General features: G+C 54.5%; 1 protein-coding gene across 2 annotated transcripts in view; it reads right to left on the bottom strand.

The window, feature by feature from the left end:
* PHF21B (PHD finger protein 21B) overlaps window positions 1-17388 on the bottom strand; it is a 96904-nt gene that overhangs the window by 2340 nt on the left and 77176 nt on the right. Inside the window, exons 5-10 of one of the 2 annotated variants that reach the window (XM_024737619.1) lie at window positions 16783-17058; window positions 8597-8648; window positions 6145-6221; window positions 3778-3832; window positions 2685-2707; window positions 1512-1679 (exon numbers count right to left, since the gene is read on the bottom strand). In XM_024737619.1, coding sequence (XP_024593387.1) covers window positions 1512-1679; window positions 2685-2707; window positions 3778-3832; window positions 6145-6221; window positions 8597-8648; window positions 16783-17058 — 651 coding nt within the window. The remainder of the gene's footprint in view (window positions 1-1511; window positions 1680-2684; window positions 2708-3777; window positions 3833-6144; window positions 6222-8596; window positions 8649-16782; window positions 17059-17388) is intronic. The other variant, XM_024737620.1, reaches the window with a different exon arrangement.

Below are 17388 nucleotides of genomic sequence, written 5' to 3'. Positions count from 1 at the left end.
CTGGCGGGAGGGGCCGGGGTGGGGGAAGAGCTCTCTGGGCTGTCATAGGCCACCCTCTCCCTAGGTCCCCACAAAACCCAGAGTGACAGTCAATTACGAGAGTTATGTTTGATTTTTGTTTTTTCTTTGTTTTTTTTTGCGGTATGCGGGTCTCTCACTGCTGTGGCCTCTCCCGCCGCGGAGCACAGGTTCCGGACGCGCAGGCTCAGCAGCCATGGCTCACGGGCCCAGCCGCTCCGCGGCATGTGGGATCTTCCCGGACCGGGGCACGAACCCGCGTCCCCTGCATCGGCAGGCGGACTCTCAACCACTGCGCCACCAGGGAAGCCCCGAGAGTTATGTTTTTTGAAAAAAAGATGACTCCCCAATGATTTTACAAGTAATACATTCTGTAGAAAAGCCTACTTTTAAAAACACTGATAACTTCCCCACCACGCGGCCAAACGCAGGTATTTTCTCCCAGGTTTTTGTTATTCCGCACATCAGACAGCTGATGATCAAACTATACGGCAGCTATAAAACCTGTTTTTTATTTTTATTTATTTTTTTTTGCCACACCACACAGCACGTGGGATCTTTCCCAACGAGGGATCGAACCCGCGCTCCCCCCTGCAGTGGAAGCGTGAAGTCTTAACCACTGGACCACCAGGGAAGTCCTATTTTTATTTTTTTAAAACGTAATCCCACATAGTGAACAAATCCCAAAGAACCGCAAAATCCTTGCAAAAAATCATTTTCAGTGACCACATCTCACTGAGTAAAGCGCTGGAATCTACTCCACCAACTCCGGCGGGGAAGCCAGGCTGTTCCCTTCTTTTCCCTTTTATAAAGAAAGGCTGAGGAGCTTCTTTTTGCACAGAACTTTACCTGTATAGAACTATTTCCTTAGACTCTATTCCCCAAAGCAAGACGCCGGGTTTAAAAAGTGTACACGTCTTTAAAGCAACATGTAAGAGTGCCCGCTTCACCGCACCATCACCAGAAGGGAGTGCTGTCGTTTTTGCTAATTTGATAGCTTTTCATTTGCATGTTGTCATCAGTGAGATCAAACGTGCTAACTGGCAATGTCTTTTGTGGTTTGTGTTGTTAGTTCGGTTCTTCCCTGGGAAATCTGGAGTCGCCAAGTCAGACAGCTGCAGAGGGAACCTCTGCTCACTCGACACCCGTGGTCCTCAACCGGCAGTGTCTGAGATGGCCGTGATGGGGGCTGCTGTTGGCATCTAGTGGGTGGAGGCCAGGGACACTGCTGAACACCCTGCAGTGCACAGAACGGCCCCCAAAATGGATTATCCTGGGCCAAACGTCAATTGTGCCCAAGTTGCAAAAGCCTGCTCTTCACCCAGCTCCTTTCCTCAGCCCTCCACGGCCCTCCCCGTCTCTGCTCACAGGGGGGACGACCCAGGAAGCTGGGACGGTCTGAGAGGCCTCAGGCACTGTGCCGGGTGAAGGAGGGCCCTGCGGTTCCGGGAGATGGTGAGGGTGAGGGTGCAGCCGCTCCCCAGGAGCACGGCCTCCTGTACCTTCTGCTGGCACTTGGGGCATACCCACACGCCCTTGGGTGCTGTCTTGAGGGGCGGGTCCAGGCAGCTGAGGTGGTAGGCCCCTGGGCAGGTACCGCAGGGCTGCAGGTTGGCCCCTCGCTTGCAGGCGGTACAGTGCTCATCGTGGGTGATCTCGTTCTGGAAGAGACGGGAGGGTGGGAGGCGGGTCAGCCGGGCTGGGAGTTGGGGGGGTGGGGTGCAGGACCTGCCTGGGGCCCAGCTCTTCCGCCAGGTTCTCAGCAGCTCGGGAGGGGAGGAGAAGGGGTGATGACCAAGGGGACACAGGCCTGGAAACCAGCAGCATCCGGGTCTCCTGCTTCAAAGCCAGCACCCCTGCAGGTGTGTGGGCTCCGCGCAGCAGGCCTCGGGCTCAAGGCACCTGCTGTCCCCACGCCCGGGCCGGCCTACAGCTACAGGGAGGCTGCAGACAAAGCCTGCCCGCCACGGCTCCGATCTGCGACACTGCAGGGTTATGGCTGCAAACAACGCGGCCTGAAGGGAGTTTCATCACGTGGTGCTTTTCAGTGGTTTGACTGTTACAGGCGTGTAGGGACTGGAAATGTCTTTTACAATTAGATGTGAAACTTAGTAAAGAAAGACACTGAAAATAAACTCTGAAGCCGCGCCCACAAATGAGGTCACGACCAGCCAGCATCCTGGGAAGCAGGGACGTGGTGCATGCGTGGTGGGTTGGGGTCTCACACGATCATTGAAATGTGGGCGTGTGCGGTGAGACCCTGAGACCCAAGTCCAGTCCCTTATGAGGTAGGGAATGAGGACCAGAGAGGACCAGCTCTGCCCAGGGTCACACAGCAAGGCCAGACAGAACACACTGGCACCCAGCATCAGCTGCTTCCACTCAGGCCTTCGTGGCTCCTGGTGTCCCTGCGTCTGGAGGGCTCCTGCTTGAACCTGCGGGCTGAGCCCTGTGATGACGTCCAACTCTGCCGGGCAGGCTGAAAAGTGGACTGGTGTTGTACAAAGCCCTCGGCACCGAGGACGGAGCCCGAGGCCCTCAGCTCCACTCCAGGGCAGCAGGACGCTGGGGTCCCGCGCCCCTTGCCAGGAGTGACCCTACCTGAACTGTATGGAAAGCATGCCCGCCACCCCCCCAACCAGGCGTGAAGACCAGGGGACACGTACCTTCCAGCAGGGGTCCTCATTGGCTAGCACAGGGAAGAAGGGTGGAGAGCATGTTAGAGGGCACGGGAAGGGCACCAGTCAGGACTGGCGTCCACGAGGCCCAGTGTGAAAGAAGCCTGATGGGAGTATCACAGGCCCCAGTGACTCCTGGGTCCTCCCCCAGGGCCTGATGGGAGTGTCACAGGCCCCAGTGACTCCTGGGTCCTCCCCCAGGGCCTGATGGGAGTGTCACAGGCCCCAGTGACTCCTGGGTCCTCCCCCAGGGCCTGATGGGAGTGTCACAGGCCCCAGTGACACCTGGGTCCTCACCCAGGGCCTGATGGGAGTGTCACAGGCCCCAGTGACTCTTGGGTCAGCCTGATGGGAGTATCACAGGCCCCAGTGACACCTGGGTCCTCACCCAGGGCCTCATGGGAGTGTCACAGGCCCCAGTGACTCCTGGGTCCTCACCCAGGGCCCGATGGGAGAGTATCACAGGCCCCAGTGACACCTGGGTTCTCATCCAGGGCACCATGGAAGTAAAGATCTCTGCCCCGGTCATGGCCAGGACCCACCCGGAGATAGGTTCATCGTGGCCCCTGAGCTCCCTGAGGCACATGGCAGCAGTGAGCTGTCCTGCGGAGGAAACGCTGCTCCAGGGATCCCTCAGAGTGACTTACTGTCAACTCGTCTTCATTCTAGTGAGTGATGCCAAACCACATATTTTAATGATCACAAAAACTAGTTTTCTTTTTCATTTCTGGAAATCATACCATCCAGCGGCAAAAACAGTTCCTGCGTGTACACAGCATTCGATAGTTTACAAAGTGCTGTCATGTTCACCCCTCCTGTCACTGTCCCAGCTGAGAGGCCGGGACTATTATGGGCCCGTTTCATATAGATCAGCAAACCAAGGCCCAGGGAGGTAACGTGGTACGTGAGGACAAGTGTGGCCACGGCGCAGAGGGCCTGGTGAGCTGTGATGCGCTATCCACCGGTCAGCAGCTATGTGGCTGCTGCTGTGGACAGGGCAGGCTGGGTAGCCGGGCCGCTGCCAGTGGAGGGAGGTATGGCCCAGCCCAGCACACAGCTGCCCTGCGGGAGAAGCGCTTACCTCTTGCTGTGAGGAACAGGGGGGTGTTGAGATAGTTGGACGCCAGCCGCTTCCTCTGCAGGGGACAGAAAACCAAACCAAACCACCAGATCATGGGGAGCCCTCCTTGGCGACACTGACCCCGCCCAGGGCTCACCCAGGACAGGCTCCCCATCCTGGGCTCCGGACTCCAGCCGGACACCCACGGCCAGAGGCAGAAACGGGTACAGACACAGGGGTGTGGGGAGGGGGAGAGACAGGTCGGCCAGGGCAAAAGCCAGCAAAGGCTCTGCCCAACGGGTCCGTCCCTGCTCCCCGCGGGCACGTCTGCCTCATTCAGGAATGGCGGTTAGGGCTTTCCGACTGGGGCAAATCAGTAACCAAGTTGACACGTGGCTGTCCCTCTGTGTTCCTCCTGTATCTTCCTTCTCAGCTGGTTCTGGGGTCAGGTGGGGAAATGAGGTGTATTACGGACTGGCTCGCTAAACCCCACTTCTCGGCATGAGTTCCAGGAACCCTGACAACAAAGAGTGGCCCCCGGCGCCCAAAACATCATGGGTAGATGGAAGCTCCTGGTGTATTCCAGAAGGTGGCTTTAGTCCTGGGCTTTAGCAACCACAGGCCACGCGGGTTCAGACTTTGGTGGTTCGACATGGCTTTGGCTGTGGCAAGAAGATGGTTCTAGACTTGGGTGATGGGCTGTAAACCCATCTCTCTCAACGTGATTGGGCCGTGTTCAGGGCCAAGGGAGGGACCCACGGAAGGGCTGCTCCTGGGCTACGTATGTGTCCAGGGCTCAAGGTCACAGGGCTTTGCGTCAGTTCTTGATTCGCTAATCAGGTCATCTCTGACTGTGGCCACAGGCTTCGGAGAAGAGGTCACGGCCATGCCCACAGAGCAGGGGATGCTTCCATCAGTGAGCACAGAGGACACACCGTCTCCTTGCGTGGAGATGCGGAAACGGCTCCATGACTCTCACAAATGGGGCCCAGCGCTTGGGGCCCTGTCTCAGGACATGGCTTGCTCAGAAAATTGGGGAGGAAGTGAGCGGGTATAAACACGTGTGTTCTCCGAGCAGGAGTCGGGGGACAGTACAAGCAAGGACAGGAAGGCGGGCCGGGGAGCCAGGCAACGCAGACACAGGTGGGCTCTCCCCCCAGGGCCACCCACGGGAGCCTCCCTCCCAGTGAGGGCCAGTTTGTGAGCCACAGATTTGGGACCACTGGCCCAGGCTGACGAACACCCCCGGGGAAGTGACCACGGCATTTTGGTGACCCTCCTCTGGGCCCTGCAGTCTTGCTGGCCTCTGGAATGTGCCAGGCCCTGGCCTCTGCAGACATGGCTCCACGTCAGGGGGCTGCCCGACTTCGGGGCCTTCAGGCAACGGCTTCCTTCCTAGGGGAAGATTCCAGGGAGTTTTCCCCGGGAAAGCCCAGAGCGTCTGGGAAAGGCTGCTGGCAGCCTCTGCAGAGCTGGCTTCTGGGAGATGACATCTGGATTTTAGCCTAGAATTGTGGACTTTAATTTGCAAAGGCAAGAAGATCTCATTCTGGATTCAGTGCCTCCCTGGGAATGCGCTGATGGGAGGGGGCCAAGGCGCTCCCTGGAAGGCATCCTTAAGTCCTGACGCCACATCACTGCCTGGTGTTTAGTTCCTCTCATCATCTCCTTACGGGCCGCAGGGGGCCCCCGGGCGGGCAGTCTGGACGGGATTTGGATTGGGAGGGAATCCCCTGCCTTGGAGTTCACTTTAATGCCCTATTTTACTAGTTTCGGCTACCCGGGGAAAGTGCACGCTGCCCACCATGAGGAAGCAGTCTTGGAGCCGGGGTACCGCCGTGTGAAGGGGAGCTGGGCTCAGTGCGTCGGGAGGAGGGGAAGCCGGGCATGCCAGGCCACGTCTCTTGTTCCTGGCCTCGCGCCTCCACGTGGAGGGAAGTCAGCTGGAGTCACGGCGGCCACTCCCTTCCCTCCTCCCCGGGGGAGACAAGGAACCACCCTCACTCAGCCCAGCCCCTTCCGGGCCTTTCTCTCTGTGGCCTCACATTCTTGGCTCTCCAAGTCATGAGCTCTACCAAGCCGGCCGGGCTCCAAAGTTGGGCCTGAGTGGTCCCGGGAGGCCCGGGCGGCCAGCACTGCCTGCGACCAGACCTCGTGCCGGATAATCTGCAACCGGCATCCCCACCACACCCCCCAGGGCAGCCTAGGTGAGGTGCCCCACTGACACCCGATCCTCTGCATCTGTCTCTCAATTGCCTCTGAGCCCAGGAGGTAAAGAAAGAATTATTGATGGCACTCCCTGAACTCTAATCCCTGGAGGGGCAGGTGAGGGAGGCCAGCCCAGGGGAGCCTCCCCATTCCCTGGTGTGGAGGCGGCGGGTCCCTCACCTCGGTCTCCAGGAGGCCGCTGTAGGCGGGGTTCGCTGTGCTTCTTCTCTTCCGCTCCTGGCGCTTGCTCTGGATTTCTGGAAAGGCACAGACGCAGCAGTTACTGGCATCTTCCTGCCCCAGGACCCTGGATGCCTCCTCTGCAAACCCCGGGCGCCACCATCCCTTCCTGCCCTGCAGCCTCTCTGCCCAGCATCCGCGCCCCAGAGTGGCCCCGGGCGGGTGGGTGCCCCTGGAATCGCTCACTCTGAGGCAGGACAGACCTGCTGGCCCCAGGTTGAAGGACTGACTGGTGGGAGGGTGGGAGGTACCCAGAATCCAGGCACCTGCTCTCAGCAAGGCCCCGTGTGCCATCCTCCAGCCCGGGGATGTCTCTCATGGGACCCGGGGGACAGCAGACGCCCACTGGTCAGACGCTGGCCTGGCTGAGCTGCAGAGTTGGGACTCCGGGCTCCTGGGAAGGGCAGGGGCAGCCTCTGTTCGGCAGCCTGACCCCCAGGACGCCAGGCACGAGTCCTCCTGATGCGGGCCGGCGTGGTGGGCCTCATGCAGCTCGAGAACTGGGTTTTCTCTCCCTCTTCTCATTTTCATTTTCTTCCTTTGCTTTGACTGCCAGGTGGGCCCCGTCTCTCTGTGTGTAGCTGTTTTGACATTATTTCCGAATCTCTGTCTCTCGGACCTGATTTATTCTTTGAAACTGTTTCAATATTATTTGTGTGTTTCCTGTAAGGCACCTCAGACCCTCTTTGGGAAAAGACAGGGTCCAGATAAATAAGTATTTAGGGTATCATGGGTGAGAGGGAGGAGAGTTTTCACAATGAGGATGATTTATAAAAATAACATGCCCAAATGTATTCGCAGAGTGTTTTTATCTCAGTTGCCACGACACCCCTGAGAAGTCTGAAGATGTGGTTTTCCTCACGTTGTAGATGAAGAGACTGAGGTTCAGAGTGGGGAAGGAGCCTGCCCGAGGTCACCCAGCTGTAAGCAGCACGGCCAGGACTTGAACATGGGACTACGGACATGGATGTGCAGGCCAGTCCCACTGCCCCAGGCTGCCTCCGTGACCCCAAAGGCAGAGCACAAACAGCTCTCAAAGGCTGCCAAGCACAGCTGGATTCCTTACACTCAAGTTCAAGCAGGAGTATTCAGACCTTCAGATGGAAAGCTCAGAGAACCCCTTCCAGCCCCGCACAGCAGAAGGAAGGGGGCCGCAAGCAGGGGCTGCTCAGATGAGACTTGCCCACTGGGGCCAGGTCAGTGGAGCCTGGGGGGCTGGGGGGCTGGGCCACACCCCTGTCCCTCTCCGCCCAGATCTACACCCCAGCTGCCGCCAGAGAGTGAGTCAGACCCAGGGAATGCAGATGGAGGTGGCCGTGGAAAGGCCTGGCCCCACCTCCTGGGCACGTCTGACTCAGCTGTGCACAGGAGGCCCGGGCGAGCTGTGTGGGCTCCCCAGGGCCCTTCCCTTCCCCAGGCTTCAGTTACTCACCTGCTGTGATGGAGAGAACCTCCACCAGAGATTAAAGCCTGTAAGTGCCTCGGGCACTGGGGGATTCAGTTCATTCCCTTCCTTTCCTCGATTTTAAGGAGGAAAAGCAAGTGAATTTTCCTTCCCAAATCCAGATTTACTTAGGGTGTAGAGATGTTTTCACTTTATAAAATATCTTTAGCAGTGAGGTCAGAATCGTGGAGAACACCCTGAGCTGGGAGTCAGGAGACCTGGATTCCAGCCTGGGCCTGATACTGACTGGCTGTGGGACCTCGAGCAAGAGAATCAACTTCTCTGGCCTCAGCTTCCCCACAAGTGCAACCAGAAGGTTGGTTTCCGTGCTTTCCAGGCCCTTAGATTCTATGACGATGCACAGAGCTCGCTTGTGGTTGATCCCATCGGTAAAGTCAAACAGCACCTGCAGTGTTACTCTGACCAGTCTGCTCAAAATACTGTTCTGATTTCCACCGATGGGTTTGGGGGCAGACAGGACCCATGGACCAGTTCAACAGCAGGGGAGGTGGTGCTGGGCACTCCTCTTGGTTCTTTACAATCCCAGGAGGAAGGGTGGGTTATTATCCCATTACACAGACAGAGAAACTGAGGCCCAGAGGAGCTGGGGGACTTGCCCAAGTCTGAGTAGTTAGTAACGGCCGAGCTGGGCACCTTGCTCTTACCACTTCACTGTGCTGCCTCCAACTTGGGGGCAGGGAATGCCCAAGGCCCCTTCGATAGACACAGTGGGTTTCGTGCGCAGTCACAAGCTGGGAGAGCGGGCAGGCGCCCTGGTCTTCGTGATGACCACCTGGCACTTGGCACCAACCGTGCAGAAGGTGGGTCACACCCGGGCGCTGCCATCTGACCGGGAATCCGAGACCCACTGCTTCTGTCTGATGCCAATTCAGCAACCCCCCGCCCCATCCCGCGGGCCAGGCCTAGCTCCGCCACAAGGGTCCTCACCTTCCAGATGCTCCGTCGTCACCAGGCCCAGTGCTACCATGAAGGCGATTTTCTGAGGGAAGGAAACAGAGAAGGGTTAACGCGGCTTTTCTGTTTTGGGTTTCCTTAGTTTTCATTTCATGCTCTTTCTCCGTCCCGGGACCCCACCCAGGACCCCATATGACGTCAGTCATCCTGTCTCCTCAGCTCCTCTGGGCTGTGACGGTTTCTCAGACTGCCTTCTTTTGGATGACCTTGGCCGTCTGAGGAGGACTGACCAGGAATTTTGTAGGCAGACCCTCGTCTGGGATTTGCCTGGTGTCTTTCTCAGGATTAGCCTGGGGTCCTGGGTTTTGCAGGGAGACCACAGAGGTGAAGGGCCCTCATCCCATCCCCTCGGCACGCTGCACGCGCCGTCAACATGGCCAGTCACTGTGATGTTGACCTTGGTCACCTGGCTGAGGTGTCGCTGTCAGGCGTCTGCTCTGCAAAGTTCCTCTTTACCCCACCCGCCGTCCACACTGTCACCTTTGGGAGGGGAGGTCACTACGCACGGCCCACATCTAGGGAGGTGGGGATTAGGTCCCACTGGTGCTTTTTTTTTTTTGGCCATATAGACCATTAAAAAATTGTACGTAGTAGAATTTATCAGTACTTTCTTTTGCAGTGTCTGGATTTTTGCATCTTAGCTAGAGACTCTGAGTTTAGAAAGCAAGTTGCTTATGTTTTATCTTAGGACCTAGAGTTTCACTTTTTCCATTTAAAGTTTTGATCTACTTGGCATTCATCCTGTTGTATACGGTACATATGGATTCATTTTATTCCAATACCATTGATTGAAAATTCCATCTCTCCGCTTTTCACTGATTTGAGTGAATCATACACTAGATTATCTCACACACACACACACACACACACGGCCCTCTATTCCGTTCCTTAAATCTTCCCGTCTATTCATGAGCTACCACCTCACTTTTAGTTCTCAAGGCTTTACAGTAATCTGACAGCATTAGAATCCCGTCCCTGTTTTTTCCCGTTCTGAGCTTCCTCGGCTCTTCTTGTTTATTTTTTCATGTGAAATTTAGAAAGCATCTTCGGTAGTTCTGAGAACGAGGGAATCAGTTGGTATATTTCCTGGGATGACGCGAAAATTATAAATTAACTTAGGACATGATGACGACCTAGTAATATTACATTTTCCTCTCCAAAACCACAAGGTGCTTCTGTTCTTTGTCTTCAGGAGTTTCAAACTTTTCCTCCAACAGGTATCGATTATCGTGTTTATTCCTTGGCATTTCATCCTTCTGTTGCAATCGCAAAGGCAATTCTCTAGAAAGCTTCTAACAGGTTGCTGTGTGTTTCTCTAAAGACTACTGACGTTTGTAAGTTACCACACCCGCTGCCACGCTGAATTCTCTCATTGTCTGCAGCGGTTTTTCCAGTGAGAGTCTCCTGGGTTTTCTACAGCATCTCAGAGAGCGACTGTTTACTCCTTCTTTCCAGGTACTTCAATGCTGTTGAAAATAGTTTGCCTCAATTTGTCACCTTTAAATCATATTCTTCGATCCACGGACAGTTCCAACTCTACAAACGCGACAATCTGAGAGCTTATTCCTCCTCTCTCCCTTCTCTCCCTCACTCTCTGTTCACTTAGGTGAATCTTACACATTAATATTTATGTGTCATCTCGTACATGTAATATTTACATTCTGTGCCCGCACCCTTATCCTGTTTGTTTTACTCCATAGTTAAATACGCACGACGACGCTCAACCAGCGTTTGTGCCAAGCTTTCCCAAGCGTCTCGTGGTCGATGGGGGTTGAGTTTCTAGTAGCTTCTCACGAATGGCTCATGGGAACAACATTTCCTGAGTTCTTGGCAGATTTAAAACCTTTAGTCTGTGGCCTTTCAACGTGAAGGACATCTTGGCTGCACCTAAGATCCTTGGGTCCCCTTCTCTCTTCCCGCTCTCCTGTGTTCTGGACTGAACGTTGCCGTGGAAAAGTTAGAAGCCGGCCCAGTTGTTCTCCCTCTAAAGCGACTTGATTGCTTTCGCCTGGATGCCTACAGATCCTCTCGTTTCCATTAAAAGTCAGTGACTGGGCTTCCCTGGTGGCACGGTGGTTGAGAGTCCGCCTGCCGATGCAGGGGACACGGGTTCGTGCCCCAGTCCGGGAGGATCCTGCAAGCCGTGAAGCGGCTGGGCCCGTGAGCCATGGCCGCTGAGCCTGCGCGTCCGGAGCCTGTGCTCCGCAACGGGAGAGGCCGCAACAGTGAGAGGCCCGCGTACCGCAAAAAAAAAAAAAAGTCAATGACTTTACTGAGCTGTGACCCAATGTTAACCCAGCACACACGTCAACTTCCCCTGGAACCTAGTGTGTCCTTGCAGTATAGAAATTAAAGTCTCCTTTTATTTCAATAAATTTTCTTGAATTACTTTTTAATTAAAAAATTTTTTTATTATTATTTTTTGGGCTGCTTTGGGTCTTGGTTGCTGCACGCGGGCTTTCTCTAGTTGTGGCGAGCGGGGGCTACTCTTCTTGCAGTGCACGGGCTTCTCATCGCGGTGGCTTCTCTTGTTGCAGAGCACGGACTCTAGGCGTGTGGGCTTCAGTAGTTGTGGCAGGTGGGCTCAGTAGTTGTGGCGCATGGGCTTAGTTGCTCCGCGTCATGTGGGATCTTCCCGGACCAGGGCTCAAACCCACGTCCCCTGCATTGGCAGGCGGACTCTCAACCACTGCGCCACCAGGGAAGCCCCTTGAACTGTCTTTAAAAACAGGGAAGCATCACCACACCGTGAAATCTCAGGCCCATCAGATTCAGTCCTGTAAGACGTGTGCTCACGTCAACACAAGACTACTAACGATGCCTGAGGTGGCCGCAGACCTGCTCAAACAGGGGTTCTGAGGTCCAGCAAGTCTTCAGCCAGTCGATGCCAGCACAGGCTGCAGTTTGGTGCCACCTGGTTTCAGTGTCACTTCTAGGGTCCTGTGGCTGAATGGACAGTGGCCTCTAGGAATCTGCCAGTCCTGGCACCCCCTTCACTGGCCTGAACTGGGAAGGCTGGGCTGGGCCAATACTAGCGGAGCCCATGCTCTGCCTCCTGGTTCCCCACTCGGCCTTCCCTTCCCTCCAGCCCTTCCTCCGCAGAAGACAACTTCAGCCCACCATCGCCGACATAACAGGAGCAAACTGCCTACCACGTTATAGCCCAATTCATATCGCAGGGAACCGTGGGAAAGTTTTACTGTCGCTCTTCTGCCCCGTCATCCCGGTTTTCTTCTTTAAAGCCTCCAATTATCCACCTGTTGTATCTTCTTTGCTTGTCTTCTCTAGGTACCACTTCCTCATATTTAAAAATCCATTCTTCCTCTTTTGTTTTGTATACTTCTCTCGCTCCTGCCTGCTAGGTCTTCCTCTGTCTCCTGCTGTGACTATGGTGCCCTGTGCTCCCCCAGTTATGTAGTTATGTGATGGTCTTCCTATTTTTTCCTGAAAATTTTCAGCTCACGTTTCCCTCTCTCCAGTACTTCGGCCTAAATGGCCATCTCTTCCCTCAGCCCTTGTCTTTCAGCACTGCAGCTTCCTTCTTAGTAGTGATTACTGTATTGATTTCTTTCTTTTAATTCATAGTAGAATACTGGACTTTGGGGGTAGTGTTTTTTATTTACGGTAAAAATTGCTTCTCTTTCTCACATTTCTCCTTACGGTGGCTTTGTACTGACTTCACTCTTCAACTATGGTGCCTCAGTGGGATTCTGTTTTATCACGCCTCCTTGCTGCCCACCAAGGTCAAGGAGGGTCTGTGGCACCTCCTCTGCTCCTGGAGGCCTTACAGAGGTTCTCTTTCCATATCCCTTTGTGTGGTCCCAGCCCTGTCTACCCTAAGTGTGGCTCACAGACACCGCCTGTCCTTTTGCAATTGAATACAGACTTGTGATCCTCAGCATGGATGAGGCTTTCTGCAACCTGCAGCTCCCTGGCCGTCAGCAAGGCCCCGCCCACACCACTCAGTTCTGCTGCTTCATATATATATGTGAATATATAATTTATACATATATAATTTTATATATAAAATTACATATATATAATTTTTTATGCTTCTTTGCATCTCTGTGCTATCTCTGTGGTGCCATATTCCAAAGCACTAATTACCTCTGTTCATCCTGTCTAGTAATTTTTTTTTATCTCAATCACCGTATTTTTCATTAGCAGATGTTCAAATAATTTTTGTAACTGTCTGATGTTTTATTTTCATGATTTTTTGGCTTCATTATTCCTTATTTATTTCAAGGGGATGTTACTCCTTTATTTTTAACTTCTTTGAGTAGCCTAAACATATTTAAAAGTCACTGCTATGAATACGCCACAAAATTAGCTTCATCTTGAATAAATTCATGTTCCAAAAGTTGAGTTTACTGACTGTCCTTCTTAGCATTAGATCGCATCATGCGTTTTACAATTCTGTCTGCAGACTCACCTTGGGCACTGCTTCTTTTCTTCTCTGTTTTATGTTTCATTTTCTCTCCCTACTGCTTACCCTCGCCTTATAGCAAGTTTGCAGTCACCCTGGCCTTGCCCAGCCCAGGGGTGGCCCCAGGCACAGGCTGGCTCCTGGACTAGCAGGGAAGCCTGGTTCTGCTCCTCTCTTGCCAGAAGAATTCCGGGGACCCACTGCCCCTTGGGAGCCGCCTGGTCACCCTCATCTGATTCTGAACCTGGGGGCCACGGTCCGGAGCATCTGTCGCGCTCACTGCCTGTGTTTCTGGGACACAGTGATGCACAGTCACATCTTTACTACTGGCCCTTCCTGCATGCTGTCTGTTGTTGCTGAGGGTTTGCAGCAGAGAGGTATGGTCCAAGCGAGAACTCAGAGCCATACTAATGGGGGCTGTGCTCTGATGGGTTTCAAGAAAGGGGGTGACCAATACAAAATTGAGGAGACCCTGCCATTTTTGATGATGTGGATGAAACTTGAAGGCATTACGCTGAAAGAAATAAGGCAAACAGAGAAACACAAATGCTCTATGATTTCACTTATACATGGAATCTTAAGAAAAATGAACTCTTGGCAACAGAGAACAAATCGGTGGTTGCCAGTGACAGGGGGTGGAGCTTGGGGGAAATGGGTGAAGCTACAGATTTCCAGCTGTGTGATAAATAAGTACCGTACAGCACTGGACTGAAGTTAACAACACTGTCTTGTAAATTTGAAAGTTGCTAGGAGAGTAGATTTGAAAAGTCCTCATCACGCAAAAAATAAATAACCATGTGAGGTGATGGATGTGTTAACTACAATTACCCTGGTGATCATTTTGCAATATATACATATATCAAATCATTATGTTACACACCTTGAACTTATACCATGTAATATGCCAATTACATCTCAATAAATTCTAAATGGAAGAATTTTTTTAAAAAGAAGACGGGTGACTTGGTTATTTCTGAATTGCAGAAAGATCCTTCTAGCTGCAGGGAAGAACCCATCTAGGGGTTGGGAGCCTGGGCAGGGCCAGGGCAGGAACCGGGGCTGTGGCAGCAGGAATGGCGTGGAAGGAGGGAGCATCTGTGTGCACGGGTCTTGCCCAGAGAGGCGGCCAGGGCTGGCGTGTGGCAGGGCTGGAACAGGGCTGGAACGTGCTAATCTGAGGGTGACCAGCTTGGACAGATGCTGCCCGAGGCCAGAATAATGAGTAGCACAGAAAAGGCCAGGCTCTGTCCTAAAGAAGGCAGAGGACTTGGGACAGGAAGGAGACTATGGGGCCTGGGGCAGGAGCCTGGAGCCCCGGTTCTGTCTGGGTCGACTGGCGGACATGCTGGCCTCTCTCAGCCCGCCTCCTCGTTTGTACAATGAACACTGTAATTCCTGCCCCACCTGCTTCGCAGAGCTGCTGGAAGGATGCGGGAGAAAAGGGGAGGAAGCACAGTTAGCTATGAAGTCTCACTCGGCAGAGAGGTGGGCTCACTGCGCGGGTCCCTTCGACGTCTTGGGTGGGCACTGTCATCTCATCTCATCTCACAGGCGCCTGTGGGCTCAGAGCTGCTGTGCGTGTGGGGTGTATGGACACTGGGACCTCGACAGCCGCTAACCCAGAAGCCACCGTACAGCTGAGCCTTACAAACAACCGTCAGTGTCTCTTTACCCCAAATCCACGCCCCACCCCAGGACCCCTGAGCCCCTGCCTGGCTCAGCTGGTGAAGTTTCTGGGGCAGCTGCTGCTCTGGCCTCAAGTGCTCCTGACTTAGATCCTTCACGAACAGGTTCAAAGGCCGCCACGAAACCCGCGTCTGTGCAGCACGACTGCTCCCAGCCCTCTTCTGAAAGCAACTTTAATAAGGATTTTTACACCAGGACGTGCTGTAATTGCAAGTTCTATTTAAGTCATTACACGTATTTACACTAATTATGTAATTAGATGTAATTACACTAATTGTATAAATGCACAATAATTGACTAGGATATACTTTGAAAGGACAAAGAGAATGTACCCAGAAAACCTTCCCGAAAACTAAGGGTGCAGCAAATCCCGTGGGAGGACAGAAGGGGGCTCAGGGGAGCCCGAGCTGCGAGCTGGCCCCAGGCCTCACCCCGCACACGGTAGGAGCTCATACGTTGCCACCGAATGGAATGGGTTGTCTCTCTTGAGACAAAACTGGGCCTGAGGCCGCAGAGGAGACTGTCTCCATCTCAGCCTCGGTGAGTGGTCGACTCTATGAATTCCCAGCAGGCTTTCTAGACATGTCAAAGGACAATAGCCAAGTCACTCTCCTGCTCAAAGATATTCCATGGCTCCCCACTACCCGAGAAATCAAGTTCCACCTCAGCAGCGTGCATTGGGTCTTCCAGGATTGGGCTCCGATGTCTAGCTTTAACCCCGTGTCTAGAAATTCTCAGGCATACGTGCTACCCACGGTCCAAACGGACCAGCTGACTTTCCTGGGAGCGCTGAGTCCTTTCCCCTCTGCCCGGGCAGTGCCCTCCCCCTGCCTCTTGCTCTTTTACTGAAACCCTACCTGTTCCCCTGGTCCCTTCGATTGTGCCCCTCCCCTGCAAGGCCTTCTGCAGTCCTTCCAGATGGAAAAACGGCTCTCTCCCTCTCCCTGGATCTCCCACAGCTCAGAATCTGTAACTCTCTGATGACACCTGACAATTTTTTAACCCAAGTTCAAGTCCTAGTGGCCGTGCCTGTGTCTGCCAGTAGGAGTGAGTTTCCCTAGAGCCGGGACGAACTACATCTGCCCCGTCTCAGTGTCCCCACCCTCAGCCCAGAGCCTGGACTGCAGCAAAGGCTAAGACATGATTGACAAATAAATGAATGGATGAATGAATGACTTCTTTGGATGACAGCACTTTGATAAAAAGAATCAGAAGGAACTGGAGGAGCCCAGAGGGATCTCTTCTGCCTGCTGGGGATGGGTGGTCAGGGAAGGCTGCCTGGAGGAGATGGTTTCTGAAGGGAATCTTGTAAGATAAATCAGTCAATAGGGAGAGAAATGGGGGCCAGGTAGGGGCAGTCACATGGAGAAAGGCCCAGGGGGTGGTGATCTGGGCCCAGGACGGCTGAGGGTGCAAGCAGGAACACAAGGATGTCGCTTGCTGTGACCAAAAATCCCACAAAGAGCTGACGTTCAAGGCCTTCAGGGTCCTCCTGTGCCACCTTCAGACATTCAGTGAACACTGGGGTGGAGGGAGGAGCAGGGCTGCTTTAGGGCCACATGTGCCAAGAGCGGCGCTGTCCCCTGGACGGAGGGTCCTGAGGACAGGGGGACGGGTGGGGACAGCGAGGGCTTGGGGTGGTGGGTAACAGCCAGCAGTGCCCAGGCACTGTTCTGGGGCCTGGGCAGACACTGACTCACGAGATCCTCCCAAAAACGCCGCCAGGAAGGCAGACTCATCCGTGCCGTCCTCACAGATGAGGAAACTGGACGCGATCTGCTCCCCACCCCCGCGCACCCCGCCACACCTGCTCTGCGATGCAAATCCAGGCAGTCTGGTCTACGGCTGGTGCTAACCACTGCCCCACGCTGCCGCTCAGCCAGCAAATCCCGGACACACAACGGATGAGACCTCGGTTCACTGGGCCAGTGCTGCCTGGAGCTCCCACGGCCCAGGGCGGCTGTGCTCAGGGCTTGTCGGGGTGAGGCCCTTCCCCACTCCCTGGGCAGCCATGTCCTACAGCGGCCCCCAGACCACAGCCACCCACCTCGGGGTTCTCCTGGCTCGGGGGCCGGTCTTCCTTCTTCTTTTTGGTGGCCTGAGCTCCCTGAGATGGCTCCTCTGTGGGCGGCCGCGACTCCGCCGTGCTCTCGGGCTGCGTCTGCACTTGAGGCTGAATGATGATGACCTGGGGACGGGGCAGAGGGGTGAGGGGGGAACGGGAGGGCCCAGGGAGGGCAGGCCCACAGAGCCCAGGGCCAGGTGTGTCCGCCCCAGACGGGCACGGGGCCTCGAACGGCGGTATCACAGAGGAACGAGGAGGCTTGCACCCACCTCTCCAGTCCACGGGGCGCCTGCACCCTAAGGAGAGTCTGCACGAGAAACGGTCCTGGTTTAGGAACCAGAAGGCCTGGGTCCAATCCTGTGCTACTGTCTCCCGGCTGTGTGGCCTCGGGGAGGTCACTTCACATCTCTGAGCCTCAGCTTCCTTATCAGTAACACCTTCGCAATACCTACGTCCAGGCAGGCTGTGAAGATGCAGGCGCAAGGACACTCGAGGCAGGTTGGCTTCTTTCTCCCCAGTTCACACGCAGGGAAACTGAGGCTGAGACGGCTCCGACCTGCTCCCTGCCTGAGGTCATCAGGTTAGGGT

Source organism: Neophocaena asiaeorientalis, unplaced genomic scaffold, assembly GCF_003031525.2.
Source record: "Neophocaena asiaeorientalis asiaeorientalis breed wild unplaced genomic scaffold, Neophocaena_asiaeorientalis_V1.1 scaffold242, whole genome shotgun sequence".
NCBI lineage: Eukaryota > Metazoa > Chordata > Mammalia > Artiodactyla > Phocoenidae > Neophocaena > Neophocaena asiaeorientalis.
The sequence above is the reverse complement of the archived record's forward strand: the minus strand, read 5'-3'. Positions and strand labels throughout refer to the sequence as shown.